Raw genomic sequence first — 16,707 nt, 5'->3', positions numbered from 1 at the left:
CCGAGTCTTTTGCTCGTAACTGCCATTAATGGCCTGTCCATCGAAGTTTTGTACATTCTTGTCCTCTCTCCTGACAGGAGTCAGCGATTCGAATGAGTACATCAGGGGTAGTTAACTGAAGACTCATTCTACATACTCTGGTCTTTCGACCCACTCGAGTATCTTGCCGGTGAAGGCGAAAACATCACTTATTTAGGTGATCACAACATTTTGTTATTTGCACTCATCGAGGTTGCCACAACCTACTCATCCAATCATCGCAACGTAAGAAGACGTACTTGTCAAAAAGTACGGTCGTACATGTCATAAGTACGACTACGATAAAAGGGATATGGTTCCACAAAAGAAACCCCAACAGATATTATCTGCCAAAGGATTAATACAACACATCCTGGCAAGATAAGTCTTGAATTCAATTCAACATTTTTCATATTTCGTGATGCAAGGTCATCTCGGATCTCTCGTCCGATCAACAAAGTACTTAACATGTTGTGCATTATTGAACCAGGGAGGTCTGTGGGCTTCTCAAAAGGAATACCCAACACGCAACTTCATAACAATTCAAAGAATATAGGAGTGCTCATTTGACACGATTCATCCTTAAAAGTCATAATGCCACATTAAGTCATTCACGCAAGGCGCAACACTATCAAACTCGCATCCAAAATTTATCTTAGTATCGACATGTGATACTAGGTTGATACATAAGGAATGGGTCCTTCAACAGAACCCCACTCATTCATATGCTCATGCCCCCAATCGGGGTTATGTAAATTGAGCCGCAACTTGAATCAAGGTTATAAACATTTCTCCCAAGTGTGTGGACTTGGGAGGGGTCAAATGTGACTTCGCAATCCTGCAAGACTTAATCTTACTTTGCAAAAGTTGTGCATTTCGAAGAGCACCGGGTTCGCAGAAGGAAACTCGTTTTTAGAGAACTGAAATGCACATGCACAACTTCTAGTGTTTTGAAAACAAGTGAAATCAGGATGGGCACAAGACTACATTTATGTAGGTACATATTTACCATAAGTGTGAGCATATGCAGGTTATAACATGACGACAAGCACCTCTCGACTTGCGATGCCGCACATCAAGCGAAAAACACATAAGTAACACACAAGGTACCAGAAACATACATTGTCTACTTAGATAGGAAAACACATAAGGTCATAAGTAATACACGAGACACAAAATCGTACCTCACTCAAAGGAAACGTGCAGGCAAAAGTGGAAGCAAGCAAACAAGGGCATATGTATTTCGAGAAATACGAAACCACACCTCAACTCATAATCAACTTATGCAAAATAATGATCGAAGAATGAAATTGTACATCGACCCATAGGAACGAACAGGCAAAAATATATGCAAGCAATTAAGGGCATAAGTATTGCAAAAAGTACGAAACCACCTTCAACCACATGAGCAAATACACAAATTAATACTCAAAGAGTAAAATCATACATCGACTCATAAATATGCAGACAAGAAATTATGTAACGCAGAAGCAATATAATTCTAAGCATATCTAGCATGGCCATCTTAATTATTTCAACTTAAATACGTTCATCAATTGCCCTTTTGTGCGACTTTACCCTACCTCAGAATGTCGTGCAGATGCATACGTCTACGGGTGAGGATGATACGAAGGTCGGGCCGCGGAGCGCGAACTGGACTCGTTGCAAACTCTGCAAGAGTGTGAAACATTTAATTATGTTAATCTAATTAATGGTGCAACGAGGCAAGGGTAGGATTAGGCGGCACGGAGTGATCCCCCGACTGCCGACGACAACGGAGCGGCAGAGAAAGAGCCATTGTCAAACATAGCGAGGCAGCAGTGGACGAGCCCCCCCCCCCCCCCCCCCCGCAGACAGCACTGAAGCGGCAGGGGTCGCACCCTTGCTGACAACAGCGAAGTGGCAGGGGGCTAGCCACTGCCGAAAACAACGAATCGGCAGGGGGCTAGCCCCTACCGACCACACTAAAGCGGCAGGGGTCGCACCCCTGCCGACGGCAGCGAAGCGACAGGGGGCTAGCCCCTGCCGACAGCAACGAATCGGCAGGGGTCGCTCCCCTGCCGACCACACTGAAACGGCAGGGGGTCGCACCCCTGCCGACGACAGCGAATCGGCAGGGGGCTAGCCCCTGCCGACAGCAACGAATCGGCAGGGGTCGCTCCCCTGCCGACAACACTGAAACGGCAGGGGGTCGCACCCCTGCCGACGACAGCGAATCGGCAGGGGGCTAGCCCCTGCCGACAGCAACGAATCGGCAGGGGTCGCTCCCCTGCCGACCACACTGAAACGGCAAGGGGTCGCACCCCTGCCGACGACTGCGAATCGGCAGGGGGCTAGCCCCTGCTGACAGAAATGAATCGGCAGGGGTCGCTCCCCTGCCGACAACACAGAGACGGCAGGGGGTCGCACCCCTGCCGACGACAGCGAATCGGCAGGGGCCGAGCCCCTGCCGTCCGGTGAAAGGACGATGGCAGGTGGACAAACCCCTGCCGAAGAGAGAGAGAGAGAGAGAGAGAGAGATCGGGGCGAAGGGGTGTCGCAGGGGCCCTTGGCCCCCTGCTGGCACTCCGGCGAAACCCCCAAAAGAGGGAAGGGGACGACAAGGGCCCTGTAGGCCCCTTGTTGGGTCTCCAAAGGCAAGGAGGAAGGTGGGAGGGCAGGGGCCGTGTGCCGCCTGCCGGCGTCCTGGTGAGGTGACAGAAAGGGAGATGGGAGGGGGAGAAGAGGGAGGAGGAGACTGAGATAGAGGGCGTACCTGGAAGGGGAGGAGGCGAGGTGGGTGGCGACTCTGGAGGCGTCGATCGAGGGCGGCGTGTTGGGGACGAAGGGTTGTGTGCCCTCCCCCGCCCCCCTGCAGGGCTTTTAAAAGCCTCAGGGGGGGCGATGAATGGGGAAACCCCGATGGGTTTCCCCTAATCTCCCCGAAATCGAAGGTGGAAGGGGGGCGGCGCTCGGGAAGAGGATTTAAAATCCTCTTCCTGAGTCGGATTATTAAAACCCTAATGAAGAGGGGCCCGGGTCGGGTCCGGACCCGACCCGGCCCAGGTCCAAATATTTTTTTTTTAGCGGGTTTTACAGTTCATAATTTTCTTCTAAGTGGTCCCACGCTTCCCCGCTTCCTAAATTTTTGAAAGTGCCTCGCTTCCCGCTTCCCGCTCCCGCTTCCTCTATTGGTAACTCTGTAGAAAAGTAAGGAACAGATTCAAAGAAAGATATATCTACACTAACATAATCTCGAAGGGAGATGGGATTATAACACTAGTATCCTTTTTTATTTTTTGAATATCCAATGAAGACACACTTGATGGCTTGGGCAGATAATTTATCACGATTGGGTCCAAGTTTATGAACAAAGGACACATCCAAATACTTTGGGAGAAATCGGAAAAAGTGGAGCATTAGGATAGAGAATTTGAAAAGGAATTTGTTCTTCCAATGATGAAGAAGGCATGCGATTAATGAGATAACAAGCAGTGAGAATGGCATCTCCCCAGTATGAGGGTGGCATATTTGATTGCAACATAAGGGTGCGAGCTACATCTAGAAGATGTCTATGTTTTCTCTCAGCGACTCCATTTTGCTGAGATGTATGGGCACAAGTGGTTTGAGGACAGATGCCACAATTTCGATAAAATCGAAACAATTCATTAGACTTGAACTCGAGATCATTATCAGTGCGGATAATCTTGACAAGAGAATGAAACTGAGTCTTTATTTCAATGACAAAAGACATAAGAATGGAGGCAACCTCTGACCTTTCTTTTATTAAGAAAACCCATGACAATCTAAAAAATCATCAACAATAACTAAGTAATAATGACACTGAGATCTACTAGGAACTCTAATAGGTCCCCATACATCAGCATGCAAAATCTCAAACATTCCTTAACTCGATGGACTTTGACTAGAAGGAAAGGAGCTTATGTGATGTTTGCCCAATTGACAGGCGTCACACTGGAATGAGTCAGACGAAGAAATCTGAAGAATAAGTCTACGAAGCTTTGGTAAAGGAACATGACCAAGACGAAGATGCCACTGATAGGTACTGGAAGATGGCTCGGACACAGAATTCATGGGTCCAACTGGCTAATGTAGATAATAGACACCACCCTCCTCATGGCCTCCACCAATCCTCTTCCCCGTCAGCAAGTCCTGAAAAATACAACACACAGGATCAAATATCACCCTACAGTTATGTTCCTTAGCAAGATGACTAACAGACAATAAATTTTGAGGAAATGAAGCATGAAGGACATTAGTCAATTGAAGTGTGAGGGATATAGAAATGTTTCCTTGGCCTACAACAAGAAGATCTCCCATCAGCAAGTATAACATTGCGAGGTTCAGCAATAGGATTTAACTTTGAAAAATTATGGGGAGTCACAGACAAGTGTCTAGAGGCACCTGAATCAATAATCCATCTACTACCTTGATAACTCAGGCTATCACCTGTAGAACATGCAACATCAGCAACAAGCATAGGAGCACTCGAACTAGGAAGCCGATGAGACAACAATTCATCGTACTTTGCACGACTGAGGATAACCGAATCGCTGGAGGAGGCAGTGGGAGTCTCTGCCTCGAGTTTCACAACTTGAGCCTTGGACACATTCGGTTTAGGTGATGGGATAGGAGGTCAATCAGTCTTATCCCAACACCTATCTTCAAGATGTCCAAGTTTACCACAATATGTACATGAATCCTTCCTCTTCCTCCTATACTGTGACCGCGACCTCTTCCTCGAAAATTCAAGAAAGTACCTCTTCCACAACTTGAGGTGATTGCTAGGGTTGATGTCTGTGATTCAGATTGGGTTTGAGGAAGAGTGATGGCAAGCCTACTCAGACGATTGTAGGCTTCTGTAAGAGTAGGAACATCAGAACTAGTAAGCATTTGAACTTTAGCAACTGAAAAATCAGATGATAACCCTGTAAGGAACCAGGCAACCATAGTCTACTCTTGATGGGTCTTTTGTTTGGTGCAGCATAAGGCTCTGTGTGCATTTAGCATCTCAAAGGCAGATTTAATAGAGGCATAGTATTGGGCCAAAATGTGTTCTCCTTGCTGCAACTGGTAAATTTCCTGCTCAACTTGTAGAATACGACTCACATTGGTTTCATGAGAATATGTATCACGGAGATTGTCCCACATTTGTTTAGTTGAGGTATAATAAATCAATCCATCAGCTATATGAGGTTGTACACTCTTCATTATTTATGACATCACAATATCATTGTCTTCGTCCCAAGTGACATATTTTTCGGTTCTTTCAATGGGCTCCAATTCCAACAGGACGTACTTTTTCCGATGACCAGAAACTGACATCATGAAGGTACGAGACTGTTAAAATACATGTAATTCATATATATATATATATATTTATATATATATATATATATATATATATATATATATATATTTATATATATATATATATATATTTATATATATATGTATTTGTCTAAAATACCCGATAGGGGTACTTGTTTTTCTTCTTTTATTTTCCTTTTTATTTTTTGTAAATTATATTTTTCTTTTTTATGTTTTTTGCTCACACAAAAGGGGCCCCACCATGTAGTCGATGGGGCCCCCAACGGTCACATTTGTGACCGTTGGGGGCTCCCAACGACTATATGGGGAGCCCCTAGGTGGCTCTCCTTTTAAGGCCTCTTGGCCATCCCCCCTCTCCTTCCTTTGTGTATAAATAGGGGTGAACCCCTCTTGTATTTTCCACTTAAGAGAGCTCTCTCTCTTTTCAATAAGAGACTTTTATATTTTTATGTTGTGTTGTCTCTTGTGGGTTTGGGTGTTAGCCCTTTTGTTTGTTCCTTAGTGGATGTTGCAAGTGCTTAATGCACTCTTTGCTTTTCCGCATATTTCATTACAGAGACTACCTTGCATAATTAGTATTATCTAGCTTAACTGAAGATCCATACGAAAATGGATTCGCAAAGGCCTTATATTCACCAATGACCTCTGTTTTTGGTCGTTATCTTGAGCAAGTGACTCAGCCATATATAAAAAATATTTGCTCACCAAGGACAGCAACTAGACACGACCAAAAAAAACTTTTTAACAACCCAACTATTTCTGCGCAACTTGCTTCCGGATCTGAATAGCGATCAGATCATCACCACAACCAAAAAATATATATAATTTTTTAAGAAAAGACTATAGACTTCAAGACAGAAATTTTTTAAGCAAAGACTACCAACTTCAAGACTGAAGCACCTACCATTTAATCTCCACGGTAATGATATGATCGTAGACATTCAACAGTGATCTGTCTTTTTCGGTCAGATCACTATTTGTCGGTCAGATCGCTGACTGCAACATAGTGTAACATCATTAAAAAATTTTAAACCCAAGACAATACCACTCAGATCTGAACTGTGATCTCTTTATTTCAGATTCAATCGCTGTCTTCAGATCAGCGTGCTTCTACTTATGCATCACGATGATCAGACACGATTTGATTTTTAAGGTCCACAAGCAGATCACGATCCACGACATCCAACTCTTCTTCACGCTTCACGATCAGCAGCAGCCTCATCACCATGATCAGCAGCAGCAGCGTCATCCCAGAAGGGAGAGCAGCCTCATCACCACGATCAGCAGCAACGTCTTCCCAGAAGGGAGACCCTCTGATACCATGTTGAAACTACCAGCCTTTGATCTATTTTAGAGAGGCGAGAGAGAGATAACAAAGAGAGATAGAGCGAGAGAGCACGTCTTTCATTAATCACCTACTTAAATAGGGATTAGTAAAATGGAAGTTTACAAGTAGGCATACATAATTGTGCTAAATTACGTATGACCACCCCAGATTTATGAATATTGCTTTTAACAGGGTCAACAAACTATAAAAACAGAGTTACTTGACCACTATTCACTAACCAGTGTTTTAATTAGTTTCTATTATTCTATATGAATAACAAGCAACCTTCAGAAAGAAAAGATCACAAGCAAGAAATGACTTACTATTGTATGCTTGAACTTCGAAGGGACAAGGATTTAACTTTTGCTCCTCAAATAAGATACATATTTCATAACTTCCTGTTTCATTTGCCACATAATAGCCTATGTAAGACCCATTCTCATAGTCCTCAAACAAGTCACTCATAAAGTTCGAACTATGTTTAAGATCAACATCAAATCTCAGCTTTGATTTTTGGAAATAGATAGGATTCATGAAGGAATCTAAGAGTTGAATCACAACTGCATTCTGGACCTGTTTCCTTACAGCAGGATCAATCTTTGCAATGCTTGAAGTAGAAATATCAACTTTTCCTGCAACTCAAAGCATGTATTTCAAAGAATCTGTCAGCACCATGATGAAACTTGATCACTAGCATATTAGTAGAAGCATAAATACAGATAAAACTATAACTCAGGACATCTCTATTATGAATAGGCTGCAGAATATGGTCAAGGTGTAAAGTGAAGTATCCGCAGGACAGTCATTGTGTGAGGCAGCAACTATGCAGATTAAGATTCAAATTTATAGGCCATGTTGAGCTACCATGGCCACTAGAAGAATGAAAAGGTGCAAATTTCAAAGACAAAAGTACCTGGTGACACATCCAATGTGAATGGTTTTCCAGCATTTAAAGGGATATTGCCACAAAATACCCAAATTTCATAGCTTCCAGACTTTTCTGTTGTATATGTGACATTGAAAGTAGATGTCTCCATCTTCCCATCTTTATCAAACTGCAAGGTCAAGAGTGCATTTATGTCAAAATAAACTATGCAATTGATTATTTTCTGTTATATCAAAATGTGAAAGAATGACCTTACTGTGTTGTTCATGCTGCTATATAACACAAAATCACTAACATCAACCCACTTAACACCATGCCTGGGTGCTGAAACTGAACCTAAACAGGAATATACAAGGTTAATAGTTGTTAAAATATCCAAAAGCAATGGTTAGAAATTCATATCATAACAAATTTTTTGTTCATAATTTTATCATTTTAAAAATTAAAAATACAAGTTTACAAGAAATAGGAATTGAAATAACCATCATAAGACATTAAGACACTAATAAAATAAATCGCCTGAAGTGCACTCAATTTATACAACAACAACAACAACTACGCCTTCATCCCAAAACAATTGGGGTCGGCGATATGAACCAAAAAAGAAAATCATTCTGGGTCTTCCACATGAATCCTTCTCCTCCAATCATTTCTATCCAATGCCATGTCCTCGGTGAGGTTCAAAGCATTCATATCCTTTCCTATCATCTCCATCCAAGTCTTCCTAGGCCTACCCCGACCTCTTTTAACTAATATATTTTCCCATTTCTCCATCCTTCTAACTGGAGCATCATTAAGCCTTCGCCGAATATGTTCAAACCACCGTAAACGATTCTCTCTCATCTTATTTTCAATGGGTGCAACGCCTACCTTCTTATGTATCTCCTCGTTCTGAATCTTATCTTTTATTGTATTTTCACACATCCATCTCAGCTACACTCATTTTTTAATATGATGTCTCTTGGCAGCCCAACATTTTGTACCATATAATAAAGTGGGCCTAATAGTCGTCCTATAAAACTTTTCCTTCAACCGCAATGGCATTCTACGATCGCACAACACTCCAGTTGCACTTTTCCATTTCATCCACCCAACCTTTATCCTATGATTTACATCTCCTTCAATTTCTGAATGATAGATCCCAAATATTTGAAACAATCATCTACCGGTATTTCTTGCTCATCAAGCTTCACTACACTTTCATCACTACTTTGTTGCTTACTAAACCGACATTCCATATATTTTGTCTTACTCTTACTCAACTTAAAACCTCTTGCTTCCAATGTCTGTTTCCATAATTCTAACTTAGCATTAACCCCAGCTCTAGACTCATCAATCAAAACAATATCATCAGCAAACAACATACACAAAGTGCACTCAATTTATACTTTCCCAAATTCAAAAATATATAATTAAACGATATAATATAACTAAACAAAAAGATAATAACAAATACCCCAGAACTGAACAAGACATAACATTAATGGTTAAAAGAGAAAAAACTAAAAAGTTACAAATGGATATGATTAGGTTAAAGTTCAGCTAAAATATTAATTGTATTTTAAAGAAACTGCAACAAATAGATAGAAAAATAATAGTCCAGCCAAAATGACTTTCCTTCTCCCAAAACCCTATCAACTGAGGGATTTTAATTTGTTTGTCAAAATTACTTGTGTAAAAGGTATTAAAAATACAAGTTTGGATGAAATCGATTTCATTTTTTTAACATGTAGGTGAATTTTGTGACACTAGTTTAAAGTCCCCAAAAATAATCTAGAAAGATCAGTAAGGAATGAACTTACTATTTGCAACCAGCAAAGGAGATATATTTGGATGCACACCGTAAGAATCACTTTTTCTTAAAATGTGTACTCGAAGCCTTTCTAGTTCAATTGGAGAAGGATTATGATAAGTGTCTTCAAGATACACAGAAAAGGAAGAAACCTGACCAGCAACTGAACCTGCTACACCAGATCCATTCACAACACTGTTCGAACTATGGCAATAACCTGAAAAAATATATCCGAAATTTTAATTCAAACAAGATGCCATTATGCAAAAGCTCAGCAGATGTATGCCACAGTGAAAATTAGTATCTCATAGCAACACCGTCTCCCAACTTGCAAAAAGTTTTTCCATAAAGGCCTGCCAAAGAAGGGGCCAAGGAAGAAAAACATAGATATCAGCCTGAGCCTCAATAAGCTAAAAGGAAGCTTAAGCTCATATGGCATCTTGTTAATGTTCATAGAAAATTTATATTTCAATTCAGTTGAATGTAAATCACGAATAGAATGAACATATCAGAACAAAAACTTTAGATAAGCAGTACAAAATACAGAGTACAGTGTTAAAAATGTCCAATGTAATGCTGATAAGGGACCACCTACCTAGTTACCCTAAACAAATGTCCAAGATATTTTTTTCTAAAGAAAAACAACAATGAAAAGTTGCCTTGCCTAGCTTATTTAGTAGACAAAGAAAGAATTACAAAAGATGAACCATAAGAAAATCTCTGAATAGAAAAGTTATAATTTTTAAAAGAAAATACCAGTTGCATAGACAGCATGACTGGATAAACTCTTACCATGTGACCAAAGGCAACATGGTCATTTGCATTTATGTTAAATCAATTAAAGTAAGATATCGAAACATGTAAGCAGACATGAAGAGTGAAATTTAATAAGCAATGATCTTATAGAATTGTTTTGCATTTGTTAATATTATCAGTACGGCGATGCCCTAAAACAGAGAAGTTTGTCAACGATTTAGTTACCTATATACACGGTGTAGTTGTATGGCATGTTGAAAATGTGCTGAAACCACTCACTATCAAAGATCGTTAGCACGAAATCCCCTGGTTCAGTTACAGAAAAAGTCAATGACTGAATGCCTGGGTGAACTTCTTGAAAAGTCATATCTGTTATAGGGACGGATAAGTTTGTTGACTTCATCACAACATGAGCATCAAATGAATGCCAACCCGGCACTAAATTCCCACATGCATCTTGCTGGTATATAAAGATCTCCAACAAGGAAAACACTTGCAAAACATTTGTTTCATAATTCCACTTGGCAAAACATTTAGTGATATCCAAAGGTCCTGTAAGAAAGTTCAAGGTAGCTCTAGTGAGACAGCATATGATGAGTGCTAAGGAGAAATTCTATAAATGCCAAATCTTCAAATACATGAAAAAACACGTAAGCAAACATTGTTATTTGGCTAAAAAAGCATACAAGTATTTCAATAAAAATAACAGATTCCAGAAAATGCTCCTTTTGAAAAGGAAAAAAAAACAGCTTCCAAACATGCTTTGTAGCTATAAATGTTCAAATAAAAAAGACCAATATTTCCTGCTCTGTTTCCTCATAAATCATCATCTATTTCGATTTTATATATAAATTAATTCAATTAATGGAAAATAAATTTGGTACCACCAAGATTAAGTATGCAATGTTACACAACTTCAAACTTATTGCAACTGGATCACTAAAGTATTTCTTTTTTTTCATTTTACTAGTTCTATGCATCCATAGAGATCCATCCTTGTAAAATAAGATATCCAAAAAAACAAAAGGAATTAATGGATAGATACTCGATTACATGATTTTAGATAATGTATAAGTTCCATCAACAGTTGCAAGCCAACAAATTGAATTATTTGGATATGGAGAATAAAGAAAGAGCATATTTGGATGAAACGGATGTCAAAGTTGTCAAAATCTTAGAATACCCATAGTACCATCTATACCTGGATTTACAAGAAAAGGCAGAGGAGATCCACATAAGGATTGATTTTCAGCCTTAACATGTAACAAAAGGCTTCCAGCTGTGGTGACAATAAACTCAATAAGAATCTGGCCAGTTTCTTCATGCACCAAAGAGGTAATGTTCTGCACATCTGCAACACGACCATCTCTAAATAAGGCTGACACCATATAGTTGTGTGGCTGTGCTATGATGTTCATCAAAGGCACATCATTTCCAAATGCATCACTAGGATGTATCAAAATATTAGCCTTTGATCCAGCTATAAACTCATTTTCCAAATCCTTCCATTCAACCATGCAAGCAGGTGGGTATATTGATCCTACACATCATGTAAAATATCAAAGCAGTTTGTAATATTCCATCTACTATTCACATGAGCAGCCTAAGAAACACAAAAATAAAATCTTGTAATGCATTTTCAGGTTTCTGAGACTTTAACAATGATTAGCTATTTGCTAAAAGAATTACAAAGATATAAGTGCAAAAAGTTGGCAATTTCAGTCTAAACTAGAATGCACTATTCATAGGCATAAATGTACACACAGACATGTGTGCACACATGTACACATGCACATGCACGCACTCGCGCATGTACACACATGGGTATTTATATCATATATAAATACTATAGAAATGTGACTGAAAATTATAAAAACCAGTATCCTGATCAACGTCTATCATGTATGAAAATCAATTAGTCTCCCATTGCACCCTTTCCAAAAGCTTTTTCATTTAGCCATATCAACCTTTATCTTATGTCACAAAGATATGAGTACCTACATGTATGTGACTCGGAAACATGCCACTGATTCAACAAAATCTTGAAAGTATGACACGTCGACACGGGTATATATATATAAAGTATTTTATATTAATATAAAATGTTTTGTATTGTTTTAAGTGCCTATAAAAACATTTTTATATCAATGTAATATGACTACTATATAATATTTTAAATAACCATTTAGAAAAGGGTATTTTCATAATATTTACTTAAATAGAAGTGTCTTTCTCTACTATATATGATTGACAAAAAGTAAAAAAGTGGCATGTCATTTCTCTGACATGTCATCCTCTCTCTCTCTCTCTCTCTCTCTCTCTCTCTCTCTCTCTCTCTCTCTCTCTCTCTCTCTCTCTCTCTCTCTCTCTCTCTCTCTCTCTCTCTCTCTCTCTGTGTGTGTGTGTGTGTGTGTGTGTGTGGAGAGGTGGCATAACAAACGACTTTTTTTAATAGGTTAAATCTGAACTAACCTAAGACACAAGTCTGACACGTTTAGGAATGTGTCATATGTGTATCATGTGCAAAATCGTGTTGGACTTTGTGTCCGCACATGTCACACATGGCACGAGACCATTTAGGCGTGTCACTGTGACATAGCCTTTATCGCTCCATCAATTCATGTATCAAGATTTCCTTTTAATCACTTCCTCAATTGTGTGGTATGTGTATATGTGCAGAATACATACATATATACATAGAGAGAGAGAACATTAGATTAACTATATTAATATTAGCCACATTCAACTGATTCAAATGATCGAAACACCCTCCAAGGTAATGGCATCTATTGAAATACATCATTACTTTTTGGAGCAAAAAAGGTCACTTCCACTTTTCAAGAAATAATTACAAGATATGCTGCTTCTTAGAAAATAATACAGACACTGATGAAGTAGAAGAAAACTAAGAATAACAGCTTTATTTATTAAAATAAAGGCAGTGCCAGTAATACCTGCTGTAACACTAAAGTGAAGTGAAGAATTACAGATCCCAACATAATCAGCACTGACATTAGCAGAAAATAATCCAACGACCAATGGAATAAATGTAATACTCCAAGATGTAGAATTCACATCGAAAGACGAAGAGACACCTGACACATATGAACTATTTCCATTTGTTCCATTCACAGAGAGGTTAAAAGCAACAACATCTCCACTGGGAAAAGGATTTATATCATGACCAACTTTATCAATTATATTGATCTTGATAGCTACTATGTCACCTGCCTTGAATGCAGACGAATCACTTAGCCATCTAACATTCATCCCAAAAGGTGATAATTCACCTGAAAAACAAAAACAAGCACCGAACGTCATGAGACAGAGCAAATTGACCACTTCAGACAAAATCTATTGTTGCTAAATACCCACACTTCTTAAAACCCCTAAAGAGCTGAATGTTAGCTAAAAAATTTAGAAAGAATACTTGCAGGTGATTCGACTCCATATAAGCAATTAGTTGATAGCCTTATTTGTCCTACACCTTTTGAATAAGACACTGATGTAGTGAATCCCAAATTTATATATACGAAATAGAATTCATTATAAGTGCCAATAAAATGCATCGAAAGAAGGAAAATGACTTGGAAGCCATGTCACAGGATACTCCAATTTAACCCCATGTCGTGTCCTCTTGTGCAATATTTTAATAGAAAATTACGAAAAAATAGTGTGTCCCTAGTCCCTTTCGTCATACATGGAAGCAATATATTGTACAAGATGATTGATAAGACGATTTATAAAATCCTCTCTGGCTTCAATTCTACATATACCCTTTAAATGGACAGCTCATGTAGATGATAACTAGGGTTTATGATCTTGTTGAAAAGCATCCATCATCGGCATTTCTGTTTACTCGGGTAATTCTCTAATGACATGGTATAGCGAAAAAATAGGATACTTCTTCACGGTCTACTAAGAGGTGCATATGGGTAGTTTCCACTCAGAATTGTCATTTAAGCAGGATTTCCTTAGAATTCCAAAACTTACACACCAAATAGATGGTGCTTTAGGGTTCTTTTACCAAGTGCGGGACTTAATAATCTTGTTTGTTAGGATGGGAGTTCCAAATCAGATGCGGTTTCTTGGATTTATCACATACCATTATCTGACGCAAACCCGAAAGAAGACAGATGATGCAGGAGCAAGAAAAGGCAGATAACCCTGACGGCGTGACTCATTTTAAAAAACAAGCATCACCAGCGTCCAACCAATTCCTGTTAATTCATAAAATCGATCACGTTATGAGGGGTAACTGAATTGCAAGTAAAAGGAAAAAAAGAAGCTTCTGGCAATGAAATATATGTAAGATCGCATTGGCATCACTGAGTATACATCAAACACACACACGCACACACATACACACACACACAACCACAATTCTGCGGCATAATTAGAAATGGGTATCTGAATATAGAGCAGAGTTTACTTTCCTTAAGGGTGATCCTCCTTGTTTACAGAGAGAAAGAGAGAGAGAGACCCCGCTGTTTTCCCTTCCCTCCCTCACCTCCTGAACGAGCATTTTGTGGGGAAGTGGGTGTTCATAGGTATTGGCGGTTACAGAAAGTAGGAGAGAGAAACTAAACATTCAGGAGGGAGGCGGGAAAATGGCACTCTCCCTCTCTCTCTCCCCAAGTAGTGGTGCAAACCAAATCGAATTATGCCAGATCAAAACTTGAATCTGAAGTGAAAAAAATAGATTTGATGAGGAAAGGTTGAATCCAGAACCAAGATATATGTGGTAATACGAGGTCTGTCAAAAAATAAATAAAAATAAGATATTTACATATGAAAAAAATCTTAAAGTACCAATCTGAATCTGAACCAAGTCCGAAAGTAATCCTATTTAACATATCCAAATATGATCCTAATGCACATTCGGGTTTTACTTAAAGGATCCAAGGCCAGATAGCATGTCAAACTTAGATTGGTCTGACTATATCAAATCCATTTGTACCACTACTTCTTGTAGACACAAGCGCTCGGTATATTCTTAATATATGATTGTATTAAGTGAAAAATCCCTCGCCCTTACCAGATGAATGCAAAAATAAAATGCCTTGGCTACAAAATGCTCTCCTGCCATTTTGTAAGGTATAAGTCGTATAGGCAGGGGAGGAGCCAGGAATCTAAACTAGGGTAGGCACAGACGCACAATAAAAAAACTAAATTAAAATGTTAAATCATAACAAGTATTATTCATAAATATGCTAATTGAAGAAAAAAACTTATAATTCTAACCAAAATCAAGCATGCATTCATTAAATCATGTTTAATGTTGATTGAAAAAAGTAAAGAAATACTTAATGCTAATTGAAAAAACAACATAAAAACCTTAAAACCATAACTAAACATTTATGATATTAAAAATAAATAAAAGGACCCTAAATCCTAACAAACATCATTAACTTTTACCAAAATCAAGCACGCATTCATCAAATCATGTTTAATGTTGATTGAAAAACCCCACAGAAATACCTAATTAAATGTTCATGACATGCCTAATGCTAATTGAAAAATACAAAACCCTAAAACCATAACTGAACATTTACTCCACTTAAAAAAAAACCTAATAAAAAGACCCTAAATCCTAATAATCATCATTCATAGGTATACTAATTGAAAAACAAAATAAAATCACAAAAAATCCAATCAAAATCAAGCATGCATTAATGGAATATGTTTAATATTGATTAAAAATTTATGAAAATACTTAATTAAATATTCATGTCATGCCTAATGCTAATTGAAGAAAAAACACAAAAAACCCTACAACCCTAATTAAGCAGTCACACTATTAAGAAATAAACTAAATAAAAAACCCAAACCCTATCAAATATTATGCATTATGTTAACTAGTAATGTGCTCATGCGGTGCACAAAAAAAAAGATTCAATTGTACTACCAAGAGAGAGAGAGAGAGAGAGAGAGAGGCCATGTTGAGATTCAAGAGAAGGAAAAAAAATCACCATATGTATAACAAAATAAACAAAACTTTTTTTATAATAAGATCCTTTTTGTTTAGATGGAAAACTCTTAGGCCTTCTTAGAAAATGCCAAAACAATCTAAGAGCATATTTGGTGCTAAAAGTTGACAATGTTTTGTAATTGAAATTTTGAAAAAAAAGGGTGTTTTACAAAAGCTTAAGACAATTGCTTAGTTTTTTAGGAATGTGCTCGTATGATGCACAAAAACAAGCAAAGGGAAGGATTTAGTTACACTAACAAAACTATGATTGAAATTAGAAAGAAACATCATTGAATATGACAACAATACCAAAAATTCTCTCCAAAATTCAGTAAGTAAACAAATAAATAAATAACAAAAAATTTAACATAAATATCATTTGGTGATTCTACGGATTGTAACATCAAACCAAATAAAATACTTCAAAAAATTATTTATTTAGACAAAAGGCAAGAGCCCAATGGAATCTATAGCCTAAACGAACCACAATCTTACCATTAAAAAGGTATAAAATTACAAAAAAAAACTGAAAAAACAAAAAATATCCAAAAAAACCTTGAATGAACAAATTAAGAAATGGAGCATGCGTAACGCTCAAAAGTTTTTACCCGAAAAATATGTATTTT

General features: G+C 38.2%; 1 protein-coding gene across 2 annotated transcripts in view; it reads right to left on the bottom strand.

Annotated features, from left to right (window-relative positions):
- GEX2 (gamete expressed 2) overlaps positions 1-14,329 on the bottom strand; it is a 48,390-nt gene extending 34,061 nt beyond the window's left edge. For both annotated transcript variants that reach the window (XR_016429787.1, XM_089994897.1), the window contains exons 1-8: positions 14,216-14,329; positions 13,065-13,400; positions 11,312-11,650; positions 10,336-10,662; positions 9,365-9,571; positions 7,819-7,898; positions 7,590-7,731; positions 7,000-7,308 (exon numbers count right to left, since the gene is read on the bottom strand). Coding sequence is in view for 1 of the 2 variants with exons in the window: in XM_089994897.1 (XP_089851023.1) it covers positions 7,000-7,308; positions 7,590-7,731; positions 7,819-7,898; positions 9,365-9,571; positions 10,336-10,662; positions 11,312-11,650; positions 13,065-13,400; positions 14,216-14,294 (1,819 nt within the window). In the remaining variant the exon portion in view is untranslated. The remainder of the gene's footprint in view (positions 1-6,999; positions 7,309-7,589; positions 7,732-7,818; positions 7,899-9,364; positions 9,572-10,335; positions 10,663-11,311; positions 11,651-13,064; positions 13,401-14,215) is intronic.
- Positions 14,330-16,707: the final 2,378 nt, after the last annotated feature.

Source organism: Nuphar pumila, chromosome 2 (genome assembly GCF_984573655.1).
Source record: "Nuphar pumila chromosome 2, dmNupPumi1.hap1.1, whole genome shotgun sequence".
NCBI lineage: Eukaryota > Viridiplantae > Streptophyta > Magnoliopsida > Nymphaeales > Nymphaeaceae > Nuphar > Nuphar pumila.
The sequence above is the reverse complement of the archived record's forward strand: the minus strand, read 5'-3'. Positions and strand labels throughout refer to the sequence as shown.